At 45.9% G+C, this 21,421-nt stretch overlaps 2 protein-coding genes across 3 annotated transcripts; both read right to left on the bottom strand.

Annotated features, from left to right (window-relative positions):
- Positions 1 to 3: 3 nt before the first annotated feature.
- On the bottom strand, positions 4 to 7,031 carry crfb1 (cytokine receptor family member b1). Of its 2 annotated transcripts, none has more exons than XM_076746865.1 (8): positions 6,935 to 7,031; positions 6,367 to 6,478; positions 6,115 to 6,232; positions 3,424 to 3,587; positions 2,918 to 3,078; positions 2,506 to 2,665; positions 2,210 to 2,340; positions 4 to 1,904 (listed from the first exon to the last, which is right to left on the bottom strand). In XM_076746865.1, the coding sequence occupies exons 2-8, from the start codon at positions 6,413 to 6,415 to the stop codon at positions 1,149 to 1,151; spliced, it is 1,539 nt and encodes a 512-aa protein (XP_076602980.1). In that variant the 5' UTR covers positions 6,416 to 6,478; positions 6,935 to 7,031; the 3' UTR covers positions 4 to 1,148. The 2 variants fall into 2 exon arrangements, with proteins under 2 accessions (XP_076602980.1, XP_076602981.1); XM_076746866.1 differs by lacking the exon at positions 6,935 to 7,031 and adding an exon at positions 6,832 to 6,893 and having other exon boundaries at positions 10 to 1,904.
- A 2,135-nt stretch (positions 7,032 to 9,166) lies between these two features.
- LOC143330656 (exosomal polycystin-1-interacting protein-like) lies at positions 9,167 to 21,211 on the bottom strand. Its single transcript, XM_076747372.1, has 2 exons — positions 20,990 to 21,211; positions 9,167 to 16,102 (listed from the first exon to the last, which is right to left on the bottom strand). The coding sequence occupies exon 2, from the start codon at positions 16,037 to 16,039 to the stop codon at positions 15,278 to 15,280; it is 762 nt and encodes a 253-aa protein (XP_076603487.1). The 5' UTR covers positions 16,040 to 16,102; positions 20,990 to 21,211; the 3' UTR covers positions 9,167 to 15,277.
- Positions 21,212 to 21,421: the final 210 nt, after the last annotated feature.

Below are 21,421 nucleotides of genomic sequence, written 5' to 3'. Positions count from 1 at the left end.
TTTGGATGCAGGTTGCTTTTATTTGCAGATCCAGAAGTAAAGCAACGTTGTCTGTACGGAAGTATGAGGCCATCCGGAATGTGTTTGACATAAAAAAAATATTTAGTTAAATTTAACAGTGGTAACATACGAAATAAAACAAGACACATAACAAAGGATAATCAGCAGCTGAATCGTCTGGCGCAATGAGTATGCACATACAGGGAATTCAACTACGTTTTTAAGTTGCTCTTCATGTACTTACACATACAATTTACAGGAAGATAAAAACACACATACAGCCAACAAACAAACAAGCACGGACAACAAAGCTGGATAGAACGACAACAACATCACAGATATTACAAAGATGATGATGAAAGATGTAAAAATACACAGAACAGGCGCAAACAAATAAGTGAAAAGTGTTATGTGCATAAAATGTATATTACAATAAACAGCATACATTCTCCAGTTGTCACGTGCTGAAAAGACAACCCTGCTTTTTATTTCCGATAACAAAGAAAACACTATCATCCTTTTATTTGTCAGCTTTTGGGGCTTTCACGCTGGCTTTAGAATTGATTGGATTTTATCCTGAAGGTTCATGAAGGCAGCACTGCTAAGAAATCACGTGACCTCGCAGAAGCAGTGGAGCCTCGTGCTCAGGGAGGGAGGGTGTACTGTTAGGAGCTCTAACTACGCTTTACTGCGTACATGTAGTCAGTATACAAAAAATATATATTACATATAAACACATATTATATTCTTTTGTTGACATTAATACAAAATGTGCACCAACAAATGTCAAACTGTGAGGTTTTAAAAGTGTTTTGGTCCCTTTTTTTTTTTAAAGAACGTACTGCATCACGTAGAAAAATCTCCTTGAACAGTCTTTCAGGTCGTCTTCGGAGAGTGCAGCAGAAATAAGATGATGCAGATAAAACTCTTCTTGGCTTTTCTTGACTTCGGTGGCTGAACTGGAACGTTTGGTCACTACAATGACACAACTGATGCAAAGGCTGTCAGAGTGCAGGTGACTGCAGAGGAAATGTTCAACCAACAAACTCAACCTTCTTAACTACACTTACATATTTCAGCTGGCCTCCTCCTCCTTTAAGAAGGAATATACCAGTAACACATGCAGTAACACACACCAGAGCAATGTATCATGTGTGTCTCATGTATCCAGAGAACTCCTCCACCTCCTCCTCCTCCTGCGTCTCCTCCTGCTGCGTCTCACCATCATAGGTTCGGAGGTAGCCGAACGAGGCGTCTGCTCGCCGGCCTTCATACCCTGTCGAGGTAAAGTCTTCAGTCCTGTGGTCGTCTGACTTGGTTTGTGAGTCTCTGTGCAGGAGAGGCTCCAGATCGGACAGTTTCAAAAAGTCTGTGAGAGAGTCTCTTGTATCCTGCTCCTCTTCCTCCTCCTCCTCCTCCTCGCATGCAGCCAGTGCTGCGAGGGTAACTGAGAACAGGTTGACATTACCTGAGCAGTCAAACACCTCCTCTTCCTCCTCCTCCTCCTCCACCTCACCTGTGGCGTGTTCCTGGACTCCAGTTTGACTCATTTCAGGGTTGAAAGAAACCTCGGCTCCTTCAGCGTTGGCCTCATCTTCATCAGGCCCCTCCGCCTCCTCTGTGAAACTCCCACAGTCCCCTGATGCAGCCGACGTCCCTGACACTTCACCAGGGTTCTCAGAGGAACTTTTACCTGAGGAAAGCTCTGCGGCTCTGTCCACGTAGAGGTGCATCCCTTCTTCTTCCTCCTCCTCATCTTCCTCCTCTTCCTCCTCAGAGTTAGTGGCAGGTTGTGGCGCTGTGGGATTGTTGTGCTTCCTCTGCGCGTCCATCTCTGGGCTGATGGAGATCCGGTCGGGAATCGTCCTCTCTGGGGTCAGGGTGTAGCTTTGACCCAGAGCCACCTAGAGGCACAGGCGGAGGAGGGGGAGGAAGAAGAGGATGAAGATGAAACAATGCAGGAGTTTCGTCTATTCATCCAAATCAAACTGTGTTTCAGATGTTTTTTCTTGTAAGGTTTCTTCTGCGACTGGTTGACTTCTGCCTCCTGTTCTGATCTAATGTTGATGTACTGATGTGAAAAGAGACCACGCACACTGTTTTATTTTGAAAATCCACTGCATTCTCTCCCTGTGTCTGACTTCCTGCCCAGCTCGATCTGCTCTGCTCAGCTTGATGAAACTAAGGTAGAGAGACAGGTGTTTCTTACCATCAGTACTCTGGGCAGAGTTCCCTTCAGTTTACAGATGAATCCAGTGTAATAAAGGCAAAACATGGAGGTCATCAGGCCGCCGATAACCACAATCAGAAGAGCAGCAACTGCACCTAAAACAACAGGGCCTGAAAAGACACACACACACACACACACACACACACACACACACACACACACTACAGCTTTATTTTCATGCACTGGTTGAGGTCGTCTGCTCTCAGCAGCACAACGTCTAAACAATGACGCCGTGACTCCGTCCAAGCAGCACGAGCTGCGACAGGTGAGCTCACCTCTGCTCGGCTCCACGATGCTCGTGAAGGTGCACATCAGGGCTGACGGCTCGGTGTGTTTGTTGTGACGGAGCTTCGTTTCCACCTGGACGCAGTACTCTGTACCCTCCTGTAGGTTTTCCAAAGTGAAGCTCCTGTTTTCAGTGAGGTCAGAAACCACCTGCAGGTCAAACATGGAGATGATTAAAATTCCGTCCACTGGAGCAGAAATGATGTCACTGTGTTGAGCTAAACACGGCGAGTGCCACTGACACACCCTTTTCCCGGCTGATGTTCTGACTTGTCAAAGCAGGAAATGCATTGATGTGTAATAATAAAACCACTAAAATAACAGCTGCATTCCATGTAGATGAGCCAGCTCCTGTGCTGTGCACTGGGACACTGAGTGCCTTGAGCTAAACGGATTTCTTACTGTGGTTCCATCGCGTTTCTGACACACGACATTGTATTCAGGACCGTAGAATCCATGGATGTCATCGACTCCTGAGCTCCTGCCGGCCTCCGGCAGTGAGATGTTGATGTGGATGCAGTTGCCGCATCCAGCCAGTGACACTTTTGGAGGATCTATTATGGCTTGACACAAAAAGAAAACACATCCTTCATTAGGGATCATCTATCACAGGAGGCGTGTGGTCGCCTGTTAGCTTAGCTCAAGAGCTTAAAGGCTAAATAAGCTGCTAATAAACAGCAAAAACAAGCTGCTTGTTGAACTTTCTTTAACTAACCAACACTTTGATTAATTGCTCCTGCAGTGGCTGAACATTCATGGAGAGAATCAGAGAGATCCACTCCTGCCTGGCATCATCATCATCATCGCCATCATCATCATCATCATCATCATCATCATCATAATATATGTTGTCAATCATTAGCTCCAAGCCAACAAGCCTGCATGTGACGCGCGCTCATGTGACATACTGTCTTCGTAGGGCGTGAAGTCCACTGTGGGGCTCTCTGCAGACTGGCTCTGGTTGTGGGACGCCAGGACAGTCAGGATGTACAGCTCATGGGGTTTTTTCAGGTACAGCTGAACCGACGTCGCCGCAGACTCTGCCAGCTTCTTCAGCTTCCTCTTCTTCACCCTGCACAGACACAAACGCGGCTCACACATTTCATTTCCTGATTCCTCTGCTCTCAGCGAGGCAGGAGCGTTCTCGCACTCGCTCAGGTGATAAACCACGATGCTGGATGATTTAAGAGCAGGATTTTCAGCTCAACTTATTATTCAAATATCATGACACACTGCAGTGTTTCTCTCAGAGAGCGTTATCAAGAATGCAAACAGCAACACTCCTTTCTTCTTTGCTAGTTGTTTCTGTTGAACCAGAAAGAACTGCAACCACAGGAACAAGGAAGTGAATCCTGCTGGTGGAGATGTGTTAAAATTAGCCTGTTTTTTTTTTTTTGCATACACTGTTTGGACCGGTCTTGATTCAGAGACATCCATAAAGACACGCGGTGTATCACAGTTGTCCTTTTGCCCGTGTGGACGGACGCAGTGCTGGACCAACATGTCTGTGAGCAGCTGTGACTCAAACATATAATCCCATTTCAACATTTGTCAAATCTCAATAATCCCTGCAAAGACTGTCTCAAGTGTGACTGAAGGATCTGTGCTGAAGGCCAGACGGAGGTGGAAACGAGAGCCTCACCTTCGCCCTCCTCCACAAAAACACGTCGCCTCCTCCACACAGAGGAAGAGGAGGACGCAACGAGCCATTACAGACCGCCGTGAGCCCACTGATGGGTTTGCTGCTCAGGGTTATTATTTGTCTGTCAGCTTTCAGCTCACTGGACACTGTACTTCTTAGCAAATGCTTCTGAAACTGAAGGAAAAAGTGTATCTGAGGGGACTATTTTCAGCAGCAGATGAATCCACATTTACTCCAGTGAGTGTTTCCAGCAGCGGGATGTGAATGAAAGTCCAAACAAACGACAGCGTGTGTGTTCGCGGTGATGGAGGAACACGGCAGACGTGCAGCCGTGACGCACAGAGGAACAATCGCTCCGCGTTCCAGCTGCCTTTTCTACGATTGCTGGAATTATCGGCTCTTTTAAAAGCGGCGGTCGGCCGGTCTGTGGTCACAGCTGTGTGGCCGGGAACAAACAGCGCCTCAGCCACGGTCGCTGGCAGCAGGGGTTAGAGAGGAAGAGTTCCCCGCTGTCAGAGATTCCATCAGACGATGCTGCAGTAAACCACAAACAGATGAACTGACTGAAAACGTGATCAGATTAAAGGTCGCGGCTGATCCTGGTTCAGAGATAAAAACTGAACGCCTTGTACGCGCACACACACACGTTCAGCGCTCACAGCACTCAGACACAAAGGGTGAAAGAGCTACGCATGAACCACAGCGTCCCTGGTTCCAGACCAGCTGGGGACTTGTGTTGTCCCCCGTCTCACTTCCTGTTACCTGCTGCCGCTGCAGCGCACAGAAAGTGTCCCTGAGGACGCTTTGCCTTTAGAGAGGACTGAAGACAGGCTGTCTGTCAACAGGGGAGGTTTGATCAGTTGTAATGGAAACACAGTCGGTCAAACTTTCCAGAATGACAGGAAACAGCTAGCTGCCACTCAAAGCGGCCACACCCATCACTATTAATAACTTAAAGCTTTGTAAACTAGTGAGTTATAGAAAAATTCTGCAGACACCGTTTCTTACTGCTGTACAGTTCATTTTAATGTGGGGGTCTATGGGGACTTTCTTTTGGCCATCCTCCACCTTACTTTACATTTCTTCTGTTTTCATGTCCATTCTGTTTGTTTCTATGTAAAGCACTTGGCACGTGGGATTTCTTCATCATCATCATTATTATTATTAGGATTATTATTATTATTATTATCATTTGAGGATCTGCAGTTTTTGGCACCTCGGCTTCATTGTTCAGCCACTGAAAACTCTAAATGTTCGGCTTCTCAGTGAAGATGCAGGAAAAAGGATCTTCCGCAGCTGTCGAGGTTATTTATATTTTATAATTACTTCTTGTTTGGCTCAACTTTCCACCAGCTCTTCCTGCAGAACTCTCTTCAAACGTTCCAGAGATATCCTGATAAGGACAGACATGGAAGTTTAAAACTTTAAAGATCCAACGTTTCCAAACCAAAGTGCAAGAAACCAGCGTGGAAGGTGAACGTGAGAGCTGGGCGTCTGCTCTGGACTCATCACAACACAGATTTTTACTTTTTAAAATGTTTTTTTCTTTAACGAAACAAGTAAAAGATTTAATTAACTTAAGCCTCATTAAGGAAAAAAATCGCCTGTTCACGTGGAAAAAGAAGAAAAGATGAGCTGAACATTTGGTAAACTTCCCTGGAGATGATGAATTTGATGAAACCTGGAGCTAATTTCATCTCTTTACTGTCATTATTGATCTTATCTTCATCTCCAGGACTGAAGGTTTCATGCTGCGCTGCGCCTCCATCACAGTGCTAAAATACAGTTTTAAGACAGAGGCTCAGTGTGGAGCTCACTTTGGCCACAGACCTCAGCGCTCGGATGCGCTCAGGAAACAGCAAAAGCTCGAGTGAGTCAGTTCTCCAGAACAGAGACCGACGGGACGTTTTCTGCCACCCAGAGAAAAAAACAGGAAACGAGAGCACAGGGAAACTACCTGAAGACCTGGTACTGCGTTCCTGGGGGGGTGCCGGGTCCGGGGTCCCAACGCAGGACATGGTGGAAGTTGACGGAGTGGATAGAAACGTTGACCGGAGCTGGAGGGGAGGCGAGCGCTGTGAACACACGAACAGACATGTGACGGAGGCTGACTCACGCAGAGCAAGGTACAGACACACCTGGCAGGAGCTCTCATGAAGGTGTTCAACACCTGCCTGTCGAACGTTAATGGCTGTCTGAGCGGACTCACCAGAATGAAGCAGCAGCGTCAGGTGAAGGATCAGAAGCAGACAGTTCATCCTCTCACTCTCATGCGGCTCCAGGTGGTGCGTGTGTTTCACCCTCTGCAGCCTTCATCGTCTCTGCGGACAAACGCATTCACACACACTCATTTCTGTCTTTTAAATCAGGTTCACTGATTCTAGATCAGACCTCGGTCAGTGTTCAGGCTTCAGAGCCGACCTTCTGTTACAGTTCACTCAGTGATCAGAGCTCATTCAAAGAGACTCATTTGAATGTGTCCATTCTGTCTGTCCAAGTCTTCACCTGTTGGACTGACTGACCTGCGTTTCTTAGATCTGATCCGTTTTTTGGGCTGACCCAGGAACAGTTCACTCCGCCATAAATCCAAACATTACGAAGCACTGAACTTGGTGCTCATAACAACATTAACTCTGACTTCAGGTCAGTCTGCCCGAAGTTACTCTGCGTTTACCTGACAAATGAAGCCCTCTGCTGTCAGGTGTGAAGTGTGTCAGCTGACAGGTGTCGGAACACCTGAGCTCCCTGTCACGGTGACTGACAGCTCGGTGACTTACCGACACTCCGGGACTGAATTCCGTCAGTGTCCAAGAAGCAAAAGTGAAATCCAGCCTAAGCATTTCGCAGTCACAGACGATCTGCTGTGATGTCAAGAGTGACGTTTGGATACTCTGAACGGCACCGCTGCTTCCTGTGACTCCTTCACAATAAAAGTGTTCCGGCAGAACCTGCGCGGCAACGAGCCACAAATGTAACTGAGTACATTAATTCAAGTTCTGCATTTAAAAAAAACATTTCCAGATACTTTTACTCCACTACAGCAATGTAAATGTATACTCCCCTACATCCCTCTGATGGCTTTGGTTACTTGTTATTTTTCAGATTACTTCCTGTCCAGTCAAAACCATGATGAACTGATCAACCTGGAAAATCAGGTACAGCAGTAAACTGCAGCATAGACATTAATCCACAAACAGCAGATAGAATAATAATAGATACTTTTATTATCAATTTTGGGGTATTTGTATGTGTGGTACAAGTGATCTTACTTAAGTAAACGATCTGAATACTTTTTCCACCACTGTACAGAAGGATTTGAAGTTATTGTCGATTTTTCCCAATTTGTGTCATTATGTTTAATCTTTGATTATTTTTATTTTTCCACACCTTCCTTGATAATTATGCACCACTTTGACTTCTTCTTCTCTTGAGGATCAATATTCTCTCTCTCTCTCTCTCTCTCTCTCTATCTATCTATCTATATGCATGTCAGCATGAAAATCATCTCAGAAAGTGGCAAATGAATACAACAGATGGCACTAAATTTCCCAAACTTGGTCACTACATTAAGGCGTTTTGGGATGAGATAAAGGAAGCAATGAGTTAATAAAGGTTTAGTAAATCATAGAAAGTAGCACAACTTCAAACATTGGCTATTTTAACAAGTCTGTGCATGCAGGTAATATTTTCCACACCATTATCAGAACTATATGCCTCCCCGTCTTGCTCTGAAGACCATGCTTTTATTTTGAAGACAAAGTCATTGAACTTCCTGTATGAGTGTACTTACCAAACGTCACCGGGTTTTTTCCAGGCTGAGCAGTTTGTATTTAGCGCTTTCATTGGTTCAGTGGCCACTAGAGGGCGCTGAAAGGAAGGCTAAAAGGCGGAGCGGCTCTCTGCGGCTTCGTGCACTGACATTACATAAGCTGTTTGTCAAGACTCAGAGAAAAGCAAATCCCTGGAATACTCCTACCAGGCCTTCAGCCCCGTTATTAGGATGAAGACGAACTCATCTTCAACAGCAGCGATATTCCCATAAACGTGACTTTCCTGTGTGTGAGTCGACGTCCCAAACACCTGAGCGTCAGTCACAGAGCTGCAGATTGACTTCTCCCTCCCCGTCACACTCTGTGGCTCCTCAGGAAACCTGTGAGGGCTTCAGGTGTTTGTCAGACACACAGGTGTGGCGATGTGTTACTGCGTGCGAAGGCTTCACGTCCCTCTGATGTACAACTTCAGCAGTGCACTCAGCAGGTTTGCTGTGTGGCTTTCTTCTTCAATTCCACCTTAACTGGTGACAAAAAACAGCATTTAACTCCCTCAGCTGTACTTTTTAGGGCAAATTTACAAACGGCTTCACTAAATCACCCTGGACAGAATACGGACTCTTCATCATCCATGAAACACTGTGTACAAAAGTGAAAAGTGGTTTTTAAATAAGGTTTATTACCATCATTATTATTACTTACTCAGTCAAATGAACGCCTATTTGAAAATAACCAACTCGTTAATTACAACCTTGTTCTTATTTGATTTATTTAACGATGGCTCCTGACGGTGTTCATAACAAACTCACATCATTACGGAGATCTGACTGATGTTAATATGTTTAATGACAGTTTCTAAATCCAGTGCCAGTGATTTTAAATTCCTGCTTCCTACAATGATTTTGTGATGGCAAATAAACGATGGTTAAAATTATGTAAAAGTACTTTATTGTGCAGGAAATATTATATCAGATTACTGGGATATTAGTGAAAGTCTCAGCTCACAGTCAGACCGCTCCTGGTTCCTGTCCCGTCACACTTCATTAGTTGTTGTGTTTCCTGATTTGAACAGATACTTTTGTGATATAAAAGCACAAAATGAGGCCTTTGTTGTAATAAACTGAAGTTATCCTTTAGAAAATAAGAGCATTTGTAAATGTTCCAGACAAACATGGAGGCAAACTGGAGAAATAAATGAGAGTCTGTTGTGTAAAGTAACGACAACACAAGCACAAAATAACCTTTTCAAAATGTTTTATTATCTCAGTCTACACAGAAGAACAAAGTTTGTGGATACGACAAAGGATCCACGTCGTCTTTTCGTGATAAACACATAAGCTCCAGGAATCCGCTTAAATAAGCCAAATTATATACAAATCAAACCTGCCGAGCCGTTTCCAAATACACAATCTGTTCCTTAAACAGTACACGACTCGGCCACGAGTCGCCGAACACGTCGAGCGTTACAAAAATTCAGATCTGCACAAATCATCCGAAGGCCCGTCGCGTGGCTCACACATAATCAGAGCAAACCCGGGTTTTACATTTGAGTAATTTTTCCCTGATGCAAGTACTTAAGGTGCTGTAACGAAGATCAAGAGAGGAGAAAGAGAAGGAAGTGGAGGCTCTGACACCAGAGAGTGACGTCAAACCCAAAAAACCCAGTGAGCTCATTTTCACCCATTTTGTGGTTGAATGTTCCAGACGTTTTAAGACTGTGTGATGTGCGCTGACGGGAGCGTTGTGGCCTCCTCTAAACATCCTGTCTGAAAACCATTAGGAGGTGGCCTGTGGAGGTGTGTAATCACCACGTTCACCAGCTGGGACTGACCGAAGGCGGGTGCCTGGCTGCCGAACGCTCGCTAAGTTTCCGCCAGCGTTACGGGCGAGCGAACTCCCAGGCCGGCGCCGGCTGTGAGCGCCGGCTGAAAGGCGACCGAAAGGTGTGTGAACGGTATGGACTCTAATATCCACACAGCGAGGGAACGCTGCACGCTCAAGGCCGCATTTTCCAAACCAGATGGCATTCGCAGCAGCTCCACACAAATTAAATTCAGCATGTTGCATAATGAAATGTGTTTCCATTCAACAAAGAGCCACAGCGAAGCATTGTTTCAGAGAAGGGCTACGGGTGTTTTCAGTCAAAGGCCCAGACTGAAAGTCACCATCCTGCTTCCACGTGTTAAAAAGTGCATTCAGTGCCAGGACGCAGCCCTGCCTGACAGTCACAGAGCAGGGAGAGCGTACATCAGACTGAGGACGTCCAGCTGCTAACACAGGGAGGCCTTCAGACTGACACCAGGTGCCAAAGAAAACACCTTTACCTGCAGAATAACTGAAGTGAATGAAGTCTGTACCTCTTTCAGGAGCGTTGAGATGTGCAGCACGTGCTGTGTTTCATTCAGTTTGCTCAGAAATTCTTTAAAAATGATGCTGTTTTTAAACCTTGAAACACATGAGTTTGACAGACCGAGGCCAGTCGACAGGGAGGCCTGACTGATGTGGTTTAACCACACAGATTACAGCCGACGAGCTGCAAAGGCGGCTTCAGAGCGGAGGCCTGGTGGATGTGATGGAGTGAAGGTGGTGTGTAATTCGTGCTCTACCGAGCTGCTAAAGTTCATGGAAGTTGGATGTTTTTTGTATGATAACATTAATTATTGTTTAAAGCTGCTTAATCATCACCTGACTTCGCACTTCCCTGCAGCTCTGCTGAGCCTTTTAACATCTTTCAGCTCATCGTTTTGTTTTTTTTGGTTCACATCTGATTCACTCTCAAGGATCTCAGAGTTTTTGGCTGCAGATGTTTTCAGTAAAAAGCTGCACAGCACCAACCACCAGGCAGACACAGTTAGCGATTAGCTGATGAACAGAGTGGAGCATTTTTTGTCTCGGACTTCAAAATAGTGAGTTAGAGACTTATGGGTGACGTCCAGTACACTAGAATATTTTCTAAGGTGGGATTTATCTGATTGATTACACTTTCCTTAGTCTTAGGCCACAGGTTGAGGAAGTTCAGCAGCCGCTAACCCAAAGCCCACAACCCCACCTCTCACACGGTGCAGAGTCCCCACGCTGCGTTACTAATAAAGACCAGTTCGTTTTGGGTGTGGAGTCACTGAGCAGCAGAAGTCCTACAAATACATGAACGCTCATTCTCCCTAAAAAAAATCTTCTGTATACACAAAACAGTGTTAAAAGCTTCTGGATAAATGAAAATCAAATCAAATCAGGGCTGTTTTTCCGGACGTGTTGAAAAGTCGATGTTCGGGACGTAGTTTCATCTGACAGGTGTTAAAGTGTAAATGGTTTAATCTGCATTCGTTCAGCTGCAAACGCCAGAGTTCTGAGGAATTACAGCACAGTGACACAACAGTTATCGCAGCCACTTTGTTTCGCTGACAGTGTTTACTCACACATCATCAGCACACAAGTGCAGAACAACACATGACATCTGCTCGCTGCGATGGAGCCCACGTCTGATCTGAGCGAGGTGCGATCCCAAAGTGACAAATTCAGTGATGTTGGCGAGAGGACGACGAACGCAGGCACATGCACACAAAGACACGCCTGTGAGCTCATGCCTGTAACACACACACACACACACACACACACACACACACACACACACACACACACACACACACGCAGGGCAGTCTTGAATGATGTGCGGAACAGAAGTGTTGGCCCCGGTTTGTGTTTGCGAGAGCAGCTTTAACAAAGTCTCTCACAGGATATGAGCTGGAACCAGAGAAAGACGTTTTTATATCTTTAACTGACACTCGTTCAAACTTTCCTCTCTCATTTGCTTAAAGTGACTGCGAAACTATCCAGAAACAAAAACACAAAGACGCTCAGACAACTTCTGACAAACATCTGTAGAGTGACTGAATCATGATTCTGAGAACATTTCTCTGTCACTTCCCCCTCTTCCCTCACGGAGCCCTGCCAACTTGGCTTCAAGAGCCGTGACTGCACAACCCATCCAACTCGTCAGAGAGTCATTGTTTTCATCCAAACACACTGAGATGTGTTGGCTGGTGAGAGAGGATCCTAACCCCGGGACTCTTGTTCATTGGGCGTCCATTTTAACCTGTTTCAAAACAACTTGTTTTATTAGGCCATCTGCACTCGATGAGCCCAGCTGGAAAAACGCAGCAGCAGATTGCAGCCTTCATCGCAGCGAGCCTACTGCGCCTCTCCGTCAGCTCGGACCACAGCGGACCGACACCGTCCTTGTCTTGTTTTCTTGTACATTCTTCTATCTTTTTTTGCCACGGGCAGCTCTCCTTATATCTCAACTATAATTTACTTTTTTAAATATCCTCCACGAAGCAGACGCAACAGTATCATCCAGCTCTGGTGCAGACCCTGACCCCGCTCTGGATTCTCTGGACTGGTTCCAGCCAGTGTTCGCTGCAGTCAGCTGCCACAGTACATCTTGTTTTTTTAAGATGCTCTATTGATCCCTGAGGCAGGAATTTGTCCTCTTGCTTTCTCCTTTCCCCACAGCCCCTCATTCATTGAGACTGGACAGTGTTTCAACATGCTGGTATTCTGCAGGACCTGCCACATGTTGCACCCATAGAAACGCTGTTAAAAGAGCAGATTATATAACCCAGACCTTCACCTGGTTTTAATCAAAGCGGGTAGACATCTTTTCGCCCATAAATCCAGGGCTGGATCAACCATCTAGAAGGAACAAAAAGGGCTGGGGGAGCCATAATCGAGCAACCCCGACTCAAAAGACCTGTTTTTACCAGTCCTAGAAACAAACCAGTATATCTATGTGGAATCCAACCCACTGCTGAATGCTGCTTGATTTGTGATATTCTGATTTAACACACATTTATATAAGGACATGCAGCATGTAAGCATAATATCAAATGAAATGTATAAAAGCTAGATTTTGACCCACGGCGCCTCTAAAAGGCAAGTCCTCAAGCGTTGTAAACATGCAGGAGCCACAAACAAATGTGTATTCAATCAAATTACCACAAAGTAATTGTCTTGGGGTGGTTGCTCGCTTTTTCCCGGCAAAGATCTTACAGTGTTAAATGGTTTGTGGCAAGTGCTGACTCCCTGCTGCTTCGTAAGACTCTGAGTCCACCGGGATGCTCAGATTTCATCCTGGTCTAAAGCTAGAGGACGTCATCGTCATCCAGTCCGAGCTTCAGTGCTCCTGAACATAGATCCTTCCAGTCTACGACCACCAGTCCTCCAAAAGGCATCATGGTGGCAGAGAGTCGTGTCTGCACGCTGGTCCAGCATTTTCAGACTCATCAGACCGCTCAGTCTGTCCTCACATCCTGTTTGGATGCGTCTGCGTTTGTTTCCCTGCTCATTTCTTCCAGTTTTTCCTGTAATTTGTCAACTCAACACTCAAGAAACAACTGCAGCCATTCAGAGCGGCCACAGTCTAGTCAAAGGCCTCCTCCCTCTGTCCATGCTATCCTGCTCCCCTGACATATCTGACAACACCTGGATGGGAGCAAACACCCAGTTGGCAGCTGGAAGCGGGATCTGGAACATCTCATACCTCCTTGGCAGCAGGCGTGCGGTTTGTCTCGGATATCGTTCTGGCAGATGGCACATCGGAACAAGTCTGTCTGGACACTCGTGGCTACGGTTCCACTTGTCACATGTTCAGTCGCGGTATGTCATCCGATCACACCGGGGAGCTTTCGAGGCCAGATGTGAACCCCCAGTGATGTGATCTCAGATGTCAGTGTGGAAGTGGAACCGTAGCATTTGTGGCGTCCAGCTACCTGGTGCTTCAGTGTTCACAGAGAGGTGTTTACGAGCACATCTGCACACTACAGAGTTGACAAGCACTCCATATAAGAGTTATGAGTAAGAGGTATCAGCTCTCATGAGAAACTCTGATGTGATAACCAGAGTGAACCGACATTAGTGGTGTTAACTGTGCCTGTATGAGCTCCTTCTCCACTGACTCATTCCTCCCCACAAAGATGTTTGGGCACCACATTTTAAAGAGTTTATAATTAGTAATTCGTGGCTTTGTTAATTGTTAATAAATAATTTCCTAAAGCTTTATATTATTGGAAACTGAAGCACATATTTACCAATACCAACATTTGAAACTCCATTGTGAAGAAACATGGCATTGGTAACCCAATACTAGTCGCCACGCTCTGGATTTAGCAACAAAGATAAAGCTGTTTGCAGACTTTGTGAACGCAGCTGTATTAAATTTCCAATGACAACAAATCTGAGCACCCAGCTGCTTCCTTGCTGAGCTACCAGAAACGAGCGGAGCAAAGGCAACTGTACAACCTCGTCTGACTGCCTGCTCTTCAGCAAACGTCCTCAGGACCCTCACCAAAGGCCAAACCCACTAATAGTGAGAATTACATGCAAGGATATGTGGCCGATTGTTTCAGGAGAAGGTTTGGAGGATGACAAAATTAGAGCCACGATATAGAGTTCACATAGTGCAGCTGTTTGACACCACATTGGACTATTCTGCACTCTCGGACCACTCGTGGATGGACACAGTGACTCGCGGCTCACTGTGTCTCAGACTCATACATTATACCATAAGGGTTGTGTTTGAATTAACCTGAACAAATTACATGTTGGTTCCAATTTGTTCGTGTGACAGTTTTTGGATTTGTAAAGCTTTAGTAAATAGAACCATTTATAAAACCACCAGTTTCTGTTGTAAACTCTTTATAAAGAGTGCCTCGTTAAATTAGATTATTGGGTGCCTGAAGTGGTCCCAAAATTTGTAATCAGAACAAGGATATTCATGCATGTTAACACACTGTATGACCGTGGTGTTGGAGCTCCTGTATGTGCAGCAGTTCCAGAAAATTAGCATGAGCATCGCCTCAAACTGGAACAGATCAGCTGGGTTAGCACAGCTTTCTGGTTAGCAAATCATCACTACTGATGTGATGGGGTAAACCCAAAATATGCTTCAGTTAAGACTTGAAGTTGTGGCTGGTGTAAACATTGCCAAACCCTGTGTGCGTCTGCGGTGGGAGTGCAGAAACTTCTAAGCAGTTTCTTTCAGGGAAGGAAAACCAGCAGCGGGAGTGTAGCCCACATGTGAAAGTTCTGAAATCAATAGTCTCCTTGAAGAAAATGCATCAGGGCGAGAAAGATGTCAGCCTCTTGAGACACTGTTCAAAGCCACATTTCGGCCAGAATCCAGCAGCAAGTCATACAAAACCTCAATATATTCCACAGAGAATATGTCAGATGTGCAACTTTTCCTTTGCAAAAGAGGAACAAAAAAACATCCAGATGTGTTCTGTCGTTCCACATGATCGCGTCATTTGTCACTGCAAACATGTTCGTGCCCTTGAGTGGAACTTGTGGTTGTCAGTAGACAAAAGTGATGAGCAGGTTGTCCAGAGGCTCTGCAGCCGGCTCACCTGGGTCTGCAGGCTCATCGGGAGTAGCAGAGGAAGGTAGAGCAAGGGGCAAGACCAGGTGGGGGAAGTGCTGGGAGAGGTCCTGAGCAGGAGGTCCAACCACAGTGTATGCCTTTAGGGCTGAGAGCCCGTTGAGCACTGCTACATCCAGAAAGGTCATGTGGAAGGAGGAGGAGAAGTCAAAGGAGACGGCCTCTAGCTCTGCCTCAACCCCTGCTGCTGGGGAGATTGTGATTTCCTGGTTGGGGTACGGAGCTTCTGGCGTTGCGCTATGGATCCTGAGGGTCTGTAGACCAAGCAGAGCCAGGTACTGACTGTCCATTGGTTTTATTCCACAAAAGGACAACCGCAAATGGCCAATCATGCTCCGGTTCAGTAGCTCCTCCAGAACCCAGAGCTCCTTCACCCAGACGCTGAGTCGTCCAGGCTCTCTGAACCCAGCAGGGGGCAGAGCGGAGCGCAGAACCGTGTGGCATCTGCACAGTGCATTGGCCAGAGCCTCGTCGCAGTCCTGGACGGGTGTGGAGCAGCTGCAGTTCCGCAGGTTGTAGCCCGGGGGGCCGATGTCGAACAACAGCGTGGTGTTGACCGGCAGAGGAGGTTCAGGCGTGGGGGCAGAGCTTGTTGTCTGGGTGATGGGGGTCAGGAAGAAAAGCAACCACAGTGACCACGGCAGGGCAGAGGAGACCGTGTTTGGAGACATCTCCATGGAGTTCAAACAGACTACATCTTCACCAGGTGGAGAGACTGGGTTGTAGAGAGATGGAGGAAGCTGGAAACAGATAGAAAGAGTGAAGTTAGCATGTGCTTACACAGACAGCAGTGCTACGACCTGCGAGTACTAAGAGTCACTATAGAGCCGAGGAGTTTGATTTCGACTGGCAAACCGAACCTCAGCAGCACCAGACGTTTACTCACCGCTCCGTGACTCACGCCGCTTTAAAAGCACATGACACACAAAGAAAGTCTTTCTCGCGCTGTGCCCTGCAGTAACCTGCTTCTGCTTTGCATCTGTATTTTTACAGCGAGCTGAGGCCAGCTTCAGACCAACAGCCAGCTGAATTCAGCTCTTTATTTCCAGTCCAGCCCTGGCTCTCTCACACACACACACACACACACACACTCACAAACACACACACACACCCATAATTGAGCCACTTATTTCTTGCTCTCCACTTTTACTGGGGAGAGTCCTTCCAGGCCTCAGGCTACTGTGGATGGCGAACGGCTGCTTATAAAAGCTCCTGCGCCACGCTGTGCTGCGCTGCGGTGAAAAAGGCAGCGGCCAGCCACAGTAAACGTCGAGGAATAATGAAACACTGCTCTCTTTATTTCCTCATTCTGGAACGGTGGAAAAGTGGACTGAATAAGCAGTCTGGACTTCCAGAGTCAGCTTTTCCCCACTCTTCTTTTTCTTTGAAAGAGAGCAGGACTTTCCAGTGTTGGGATTGGACAAAGTCTGCTTGACTGTCTAGAAACACGTCTGGAAATGAATCCACGTGATGCATTTGGTACCACAGGCACTATATTTGCATTTTGTATTTTATTTGCACTGATATCTTATTCTTTACTGATTGAAGTCACCAGGTGTTTGTTTTTCTGTGTTTCTGATCTGATTTCTCAAAGATGCACCTCATATTTCTTGATATTTAGGTATTTTTATATCATCCCCAACAAATACATTTAATATTAATGCAGATAAAAACCAAATTCCATGAAGCCATAATGTGAATTAATTCATTACTCCTTCCACAGTATGGAAAAGATGTAGAGATGTTAATTCACTAACAAAAGATATGAAGTAAAACATTTGTTTGTTCAGCCTTTTTTCTTTGGTAAAAACAAGACAACGTATGAAAAGTGAAGGAGCTTGAGCCGTTCTGTAGTGTCTGTGCCTGCAGTGTTACAGCTGCTAGCACTCATCACAAAGAACTCTAGAATTAGACAAAAAGCAGCAACACAGCATGCAGGACGAAGCATTTCCTCTGGACTGTCAGCAGATGCTAAAACAAAAGCTCAACACACGATTCAAAGCAACCTGTGCTCAACATATTGCACCTTTCCTCCTGTAATGTAATTATGACTTAACTCTTAGAGGACAGTGAGTGAATACAGCTTCTGAATAACAGTCCTGCTCTGTAATTTAAAGCTGCAGGACGGCAGCCCTGAGGCTTCTGATTGTATTATTGTAGTTAACACACCCAGGATTCGCTCGTCTGGACTTAAGTGACCGAAGTCAGTCAAGTTCTCCTCACTCATGTGAAACTGGACTGCAGATATTTGGCATATATACTCAAACAGTCAGCAGGTTTACAGAACACAAGCATGTTTTATTCTGTTTGAGGTGCCTCTGCGCTGGTTCTCAAGGAAACACTTCCCTTTTCTCTCCAGCCTGTTTACTAGTCACACGGGACGATATTTATAGAAATGTTCTCTGACTTTATTCCAGATTTCTTTATAAGATCTTTTCCCAGAATGTGATAAAAAACCACATGGACAGTGAGTGTGCAGAGGATGAAGTCAGCCAGTTTGTATCCAAATGTAGCTCAAATCTTAACTGAATTTCTTAAAGAATCTGCAACAGGTAATGCAAATGAATGCATGCGGCAGGTTAGTCTCCTCATCGCGCCACACAGAGCTGATGGTTCATCTTCATGCACGTTGTAATTTTTGCATTTGCATTTCCACAAATGCAAAAATGGAAAACATGCCTCTGTATTGTATTTCTCTTTATTTCTTTAATTTGTGTTTATTTGGGTATTCTGAATCTTCCAAACATACGGCTTCAGTGAGGCTGCAACATCCACAGTGAGGAATAATTCAATTTAAACACGTCAAGGGGTTAAACTACAATTTGGCACTAAAGGCCCATTTCTGATCATGACTGTGCTGCTATAAATAAGCTTCCCTGTGGCTGGTTTACAGTAGCAGCTGCCCTCCATACACTCGGCCCGTCCTCTCCGTCCTCCACCGTCTTACCTCACTGCTAATATTAGTCATCGTCTTTCCAGCTGTTCCCAGCGCCTGGCTCTCCCACACATCATATCAGTCATCTTTCCATTTCTCTGTCCTTACTCCCTCTATGAGCCCTTTCTTTCTGCTCATCTCTCCTCTTTTTTCTCTCTTTTGCTTTCCTTCCCTCCATCTCCATCTCTGTAATCCCTGCAACAAGTTCCAGCTGCAGGACCGGATGCTGGGAGGGAGGGCTGAGAAGATGAAAATCGACCACTGAAAACACATTCCACAGATTTTAATTCCATTCTCTCCTCTGCAGTCGACACATACATCAGAGACATGCAGCACATAGACTCACTTCTAAAGCAGATCCTGTTTGTGAAACAGGGTGGAAGTGTTTGCATGTTTGCGTGAGAGGGATGAGCGCGAGGTGGCCGGCGCTCCACACGGCTCCTGCTTGTTAAAGGAGAGGCTCATGCATTCCTCTGACATCATGCTCCACCGCAGGCACCCACCCTAATCCTCCCTTCCTCTCGCTCTACACCTCTCACTTACAGTCCCTCTCTTCCTCCATGTCACCCATCTCCTTTCAATGTCTCTCGCTCCTCTCCCTCTCTGTCAGCAGCTGCAGCTCCACACACGACTGCAGAGACGAAGTTTCCCTCCAGAAACGGTCGACACGCAGCGCTCTGAAATGCTTCACGCTCGTTACGACTGTTTAAAAATGAAATGCACTTGAATTTTATAGCAAAACTGCACAAAAACAGCACAGGAAGAAATGAAGCATAGTGTCCTGGTGACTCAGGGAGCGCTTCCTGCTTCACATGTTAACAGTCTATAAACCATGCAGTGATGCAGAGCCGGGGTCCTGCATGAGCATGCAATCACATCTCATGGTGTGAAAGTACTGCAAAGATAAAGTTAAAGGATTTGTCTGTTGCTCTAAGCCACAGATGCCACTCTCATACTGAAATCATTACAGGAAACAGTTTGGGTAATTAGCTTTTACTGCACTCTTTCCTTAATTGAGATACAATAGTGCTGCTGTCTCTGTTTGTGAAGTTTTTGCTAGCTTAGCTTAGCATAAAGACTGGAAACAGGGGGAAACGGTTAGCATGGCTCATTCCAAACATCAGAAACACTGAACACATTAGTATCTCTAAAGCTCACCATTGACATGCTGCATCTCACGTTTTCTTACACAAGCAGAACAGTAAAAACACCTGTGGTCTCAGGTACGTGATGGAACTATTTTCGGTCAAACGACTTCCTGTCTCGTAAAAAGCCAAAAGGTTTCAGTGCATCCACTGTTTATTCTGTCGTGTGTCTGTCTATAACCCCTTTACAAATATTTAGTGGCAGCTGCCTTCGTGTTTCCGTGCTTTCGGACTTCAGGCTGTTTACTTTTATTGACTGTTGTACAGTAGAATAAAGTTAGCAGGCCGTAAAACAAAACTCCAGAGTCTTATAAGCGGCTAATCTCCAGACCGCTCTCGTTAATTTGGTCAGATAGAACGAGAGCAAAACTTGATTTTCCCAAAGTACTCCTCCTGGTATGAGCAATACTGTGACTGGCTGCATGTCTAAAATCAGAGCAGCACAAACAAGTCTCACAGTCTGACAAATAATTGAGTTTTTACATTAGATTTTGATTACATTCGTGTAAATTAACTGTATCTACAAACATTCGATCAGGTATATAATCTATATTGTTATAAATCTCATAACATCATGAAAAATGTCTCCTAACAGAGAGGAAATTTTCCAAACGAGAACACTTTGGACTTGATTGGATTTCTTTAGACTGCATTTGTCAAGATGACGTTAAAGATTACTTTGAAATGTCGATGTCACTTAAAAACAGCTTTGCAAAAATCCCCAATCCTCCAATTTACACAGCAAAATCCATCGTTTGTCGGACGACGTTGTTCCTCCCAAAGCTGCTAAAAAGCCCCAAAATAAAACCGTTTTCTCATCTGACAGATGTGTTAAATGACTGATGAGGCTGTTTCTGTCACCCCCCCCCCCGCAGAAGGCCCCCACCCCACAACTTCTAGCAATCGGTAAAACAATGGTAGGAAATTAAAAGAAGTGTTGAATTTTCGCAAACAGCATGGCGGAGGGGGGGGGGCTGCCCTGAGGCGCCTCTCACCTCACTCGTCAGCCGGCCAGTTACTCACCATTAAAGCATTAATTCACCGTCTCTGCCTTCACTCACATCTGCTTCAATCACACCATAAAAAGTGAAGCAAAGACACAAAACTCCTCCAAACAACAAACTATTTCCCCTTCATAGATTAAATTCATTCAGCTTAGTTTCACTCTATGTTTGCCCCCCCCTCCCCTAAATGTTTGTTAAAATGTCTTTTAGTGAATTTGGGTGAACTGCCCCTTACAGACACCCAGTAAAGGACAGTCAGAGCAGCGCTGGATTCGCAGCGCTGTTCATTTTCCGCTCAGGCAGCAGAGCCAGATGTGCGGTTAGTCTGACAGATTACATCACATCTCAGCTGCCTGTAGCTTTTCCAGCACTCATATGACTCCAATCAGAGAAATATAACCTGATTAATTTCCCACACCAATCAATGTCAGGCTGGGACACAAACATCTTCATTTACAGCATGTACTCCAGCAGCACGCGTGCAGAGAAGGAAGAGACGCAGCTCGTCCACATGTGGTGCCACATGTGGGGTGACGGACTTACGTGGGCCGCTCAGCGCTGGTTAAGGTGGCATGCTGCTGCCGTCTGGTTCCAGGCTGATCCATCCAGCTTCCTCACGCGGCGAGAGCAGCGGCAGCTTCCACATCTGCGTGCAGGCTGACTGGAAAGCCTCGGGAGTCTGAGGACAGGGGGACGGACTGTTAGGATGGACGCACTTTCTGCAGACTGAATAAAGACATTTCTCTTCAGACGTGACAGCATGACAGACTCCAGCTCTCTCCTCATCTTTTTCCCATTCCCTCACTCCTCAGCCCACTCTCCTCCTCTTCTGGGACCCGCCTCTCACTCGCAGAGGCAGACTGGCTGTGCATGCTGCCATCTTGTGGCCCTCAGTGCTGCTGACATGACTGCAGGGAGCTGTGCGTGCATTGGACTGAATATCAGCAGTGTTATGACACTTTGGCCTGTGATTTA

Source organism: Chaetodon auriga, chromosome 13 (genome assembly GCF_051107435.1).
Source record: "Chaetodon auriga isolate fChaAug3 chromosome 13, fChaAug3.hap1, whole genome shotgun sequence".
NCBI lineage: Eukaryota > Metazoa > Chordata > Actinopteri > Chaetodontiformes > Chaetodontidae > Chaetodon > Chaetodon auriga.
This window is presented reverse-complemented; position numbering and strand designations above follow the sequence as displayed.

Coding starts and splice junctions, on each gene's coding strand:
- crfb1 (XM_076746865.1), bottom strand. CDS start 6,415: ATGAACTGTCTGCTTCTGATCCTTCACCTGACGCTGCTGCTTCATTCT. Junction 2,666..2,917: donor AGAAACGCGATGGAACCACA/GTAAGAAATCCG, acceptor TTTGACCTGCAG/GTGGTTTCTGACCTCACTGA. Junction 2,341..2,505: donor CATCGTGGAGCCGAGCAGAG/GTGAGCTCACCT, acceptor GTGTCTTTTCAG/GCCCTGTTGTTTTAGGTGCA.
- LOC143330656 (XM_076747372.1), bottom strand. CDS start 16,039: ATGGAGATGTCTCCAAACACGGTCTCCTCTGCCCTGCCGTGGTCACTG.